This window comes from Echinops telfairi, unplaced genomic scaffold, assembly GCF_000313985.2.
Source record: "Echinops telfairi isolate 266 unplaced genomic scaffold, ASM31398v2 ScPeMD7_1;HRSCAF=3_0, whole genome shotgun sequence".
Taxonomy (NCBI): Eukaryota; Metazoa; Chordata; class Mammalia; order Afrosoricida; family Tenrecidae; genus Echinops; species Echinops telfairi.
In genome coordinates, this window is record NW_022103896.1 from 20841418 (window position 1) to 20845525 (window position 4108).

A 4108-nucleotide genomic window follows, 5' to 3' on the forward strand; every position below is an offset into this window, starting at 1 on the left:
TTGCCATTGAGACAATTCCGACTCATAATCCATCCTGTAGAACAGAGTAGAACTGCCCCTGTGGGTTTCTGAGACTGCAACTTTACTAGAATGAAAACCTCCTCTGTCTTCAATGAAACACCAAGTGGTTTCGAACTGTGGACCTTGCAAGTGAGCAATCCAACTCTCAACCACTACGCCTCCAGGGTCTCTCCCTGCGCTCTCTTAAACACTTTTATTTATCCAGCCCAGTCACTGAGGGGTCCCGGTGGCATAGTGGTTACGAATAACCGAAAGGTCAGCAGTTTGAAGCCACCAGCCACTCCGTGGGAGAAAAAAAAGGAGGTGCTTTCTACTCTTCTAAAGAATTCCCAGTCACCGCCTTGAGACGATTCTGACTCAAAGGTCTCAGAAACCCACAGGCAGCCGTACCCTCTGAGTCAGAACGATGCCAGTTGCGCTTGGTGTGGTTCCAGTCACTGAGCACAGGCAAGGTGCGAGGTTCAAACCGCAGCTCCGCATGAGAAAGGTAAGGTTTTCTGGTCCTGTAAGGGTGTACAAAGCCTCTGAAGCTCTCTCCATAGGGTCGACATGATTTGGAATTGACTCAATGGCCGTGCCCCAGTCACTGAGTCCCAACCGCCTCCCACGCCTGGGAAGGCAGGCCAGCCTTGCCCCATTGGACGTCCTGGGGTGGGATCCTGGTTCCCCTTGGGCTGGTTACTAGTTCTGGCTCCTGAAGCCCTCGCCCATCCTTTAGGCTCAGGCTTTAGTCACCTGAACACGCCCCATCCTGGAGGGCCAGCCGACAGCTGTCTCACCTGGCTGGGTTCCCTGATATTCCACCCTGCCAGGGTTCACAGCAACAAGTTGCAGCCGCACCCTGTGCAGGTGGGTCGGACCCCCGCGGGAAACCACAGCTCTGCCCGCCCGCCCCACCCACTGCCAATCTCGGCCGGTCTAGCGAGGGCAGGAAGGAGGACAGGTGGAAGAGGGAGGCGGCTGGGGGCAGAGGAGCACCCCTTGGAGAGCACGGCACAGACCCTGCCACCTCTTCCCTTCCCCACTCAGAGGACCGGTGCCTGATCCCTTCCCACTGACAGTGAAGGTCTCAATCCCAAGTCCCTACTGCGAGCCACGAACAGCTCAGCGCACTGCATTCTGGGGAACGTAGTTCTCGCCGCCGCCTGGGGCTCCCGCGCCCATTCTGGGGTCCCTGGCGGAGCTCCAAGCCGCTGTCCCTCCCACCCCCACCCGAGTCTGAGCTGCAGTCTGAGACCGCGGTGAGGTCGAGCGGCGCGGAGGAGCCCGGGCGCTCCCGGGAGAGTCGGAATGAGGGCGGGGACTACACTTCCCAGGTCGCCCCGCGCCGAGCCGGGAGCCGGCTGCCTTGCTCTGCGTGACCGCGGCAGGTTGGTCCTGGAACCGATGAGCGCAGAATATTTAGGCGAGATCGAGAGGAGGGGGGTGGAGCGCGGGCAGGAGGAGTACCTCGGCCAAGGAAATTATGCATGCGTTAGGCAAGCTCTGAGAGAATGGCTGTGGAAGGTAAGGGACGCTTGAAGGCATTTGACGCCCCCCCCCCTTTAATCCGCGCACCCCAATACACACATCCCCGATGAAGCTTAAGGGTCGAGAGTGGGGAGGAGAGGAAGGCGGGTGGCGAGTGGGCCCCTTCCTCCTACACCTCTAGGCGCTCACCTGAGCCGCGCAGGCCACTAGGAGCTTCTTTCAGGTGCACAGTAGAGAGGCGGATGCGCAGCACTTCGGTGCAGGAGAAAAGTGCCCCTAAGGCTAAACAGGGAGCTGCACCAGGGTGGAAAGCCAGGAGACTGGCCTTTGGGGTCAGCCCCGAGTTTCCCCCTCCTCCTGCCCCCCTCCCTCCGGGATTGGCTGGGAAGCCACTAGGCTGAGGATGCTTGATCCCCCACACGTGGGTGGGAGAGGACCGCAGCCAGGTGCGTCCTCTGGAAGCTTGGGCCAGGATTGGGTCTAGGGCCCTTCTTCTGGTAGACTCCATGGCCGGGTGGCAGCTGTACCCCGAGGAGCAAGGTGTCCCTATGTCTGCCCCTGTGTGCACCAGCCCCCCTGGGGTTAGCAAAGTTTATGGGAAGGGAATGAAATCAGGTAGGGGGGTGGGGGATGAGGGGAATGCCATTGACCTCTTTATGAGGGAGAAATCCTTTTCTTTGAAGACAGCTTCCCTGTTGCAGGTATGCATTTCTGTGTTTGCTTTTGCTGTTCAGGCTGCAAGGGCCTGGCACCTTTGAACTTCCTGGTTGCAAGCATGCCCTTTGGGAAACATCTCCTGAGTTTTTCATTTCAGTCTCTTTCACCTTGGACCCTAAGCTTTCTTTCTTAATAATGGTAGTTTGGGGAGGGGGTGGGGGGGAGGGACAGATGTGTTTGCAATGTCAAATGCCAGGGCAGCCTGTGCCTGAATGATGAGATCGAAGGATCTTGGGACTCAATGGAACGCTGAGGTCAAGTAGACATTTATGGGTGGCTCAGGTCCGAAAGGATTGGGGTAGGAAAAAGGGCATCGCCTGCCTGCCAGCTGCTTCAGGCTCCTTGCCAAGGGGAAATGGAACTGTTCCTGGTAGGCTGGAGAGAATGAACCACATGTGCCTGCTTGCTGGCTCACTCCACTCCTCCGCTCCCGCCCCAGGAGAGAGAAGCCCAAGGAATCTGAGTCTTGCTCTATTTTTAATTACTGTACTGCCTAACCTGAAGTAGGAGCAGCTCAGCTCCTGGGCTCCCCACTCAGCAATTTCCCCTTTGGGCTGTCTTAGGATTCTCCAGCTGGTCACCTATAAAGATCTCCACTACATCAACACAAATTATGTGCTTTCCAAGAAAAAAATTTTTTTAATTAAATAGGAAGAACATAAGAAAATAATAGAAAGGAGAAGACTTTTCTAAGCTTTCGTTTTATGCATTGTAGTAAAACAGAGAGAATAAAGTTGTCTGCTTGTTTTCTGGGATGACAAGTGAGACAAGGGCACCCAGATGCCAAAGTGAAATAACACACTAACCAAGATCAAGTTCTTCTTGGGCTTGAAACCAGGGGTAAATTCACCTGCTGACAATCCCTTCCAATCTGCCCCTCATACAAAGTGGGTTGTCTTCCCCTCAGGACATTCCTGTGCCCCAGGGGGAGACACACTCCCACTTGTTGCCACGAAGGACTTAGAAGCAATTTCCTGCTCATTGCAAGACGTTTAGAGCTAGTCATATTTCTTGTCTGGTGGCATAGGGTGCTAGCACAGCCAAACCCTTGGTAGGAAGTACATGTGGACCAAGGAAAGCTTTTTAATGTTGTTTTTGATGTAACTTGTTTGGTTTTAAAAGCTTGTCTATTAAGCAGCAGATCTTAGCTTTGAATCACAATGAAGTATCCACTTGAAGAAGGAAGGAAGTCTTTGAAGTCTAGGCAGCAAATTGTTACATAGGGTTTGTTTTTGCAAAAGCAGTTTCCTTGACCTGGATCTGGTCATTCCTGCCTACTGGCACTAGCTTTTCCAGACCCAGCAGAAGCTAGCTTTACTGCTGGGAGCCTGTCCCTCCCCTCCCACTCCCTCTACCTTGGGATACCTTGTCTATGAGAGCCGGCTTCTGCTGTGGCTTCCCTAGCCCCTTTGCTTGCAGCTATGACTGTCCTACACCTAGTCTCTCCCTGGACTGAAAACCCTTGAAGGATTAGAGCCATGAATTCTTTCCCTTTATATTCCCAACCCTAATTAGGCATTGGGCTGCTAACGGTAAGGTCGGCAGTTAAAAACTACCAGCTACTCACAGGAGAAAGATGAGCCTTTCTCCTAATGTAAAGATTTATGGTCTTAGAAACCCGAGTTTCAGTTCCACCCTGTCCTATAGGGTCACTATGAGTCAGAATAGATTCAATGGCGGTGAGTCTCAATGGCAGTGAGTTTTGGCATTAACTGGGCTTCTAAGTCATGATAACCCATGTACAGTAGAACAAAATGCTGTCTGGTCCTAGGCACTCCCCATGATAGGCTGCATGTCAGACTAATGTGACCCATTTCAGTGCCTGATTTGGGGACATAGATTTCTAGGCCTTTCTTCTTAGTCTGTCTTTAGTCTGGACTCTCCACTGAGAGCTGCTCAG

The 4108-nt window shown here is 53.4% G+C and overlaps 1 protein-coding gene across 2 annotated transcripts in view; it reads left to right on the forward strand.

Annotated features, from left to right (window-relative positions):
* The first annotated feature begins 1479 nt into the window (after nt 1–1479).
* The window catches only part of SAMD12 (sterile alpha motif domain containing 12), a 487288-nt gene continuing 484659 nt past the window's right edge, over nt 1480–4108 (forward strand). For both annotated transcript variants that reach the window (XM_004697671.3, XM_045287628.1), the window contains exon 1: nt 1480–1527. In XM_004697671.3, coding sequence (XP_004697728.2) covers nt 1515–1527 — 13 coding nt within the window. In that variant the 5' untranslated portion in view covers nt 1480–1514. The remainder of the gene's footprint in view (nt 1528–4108) is intronic.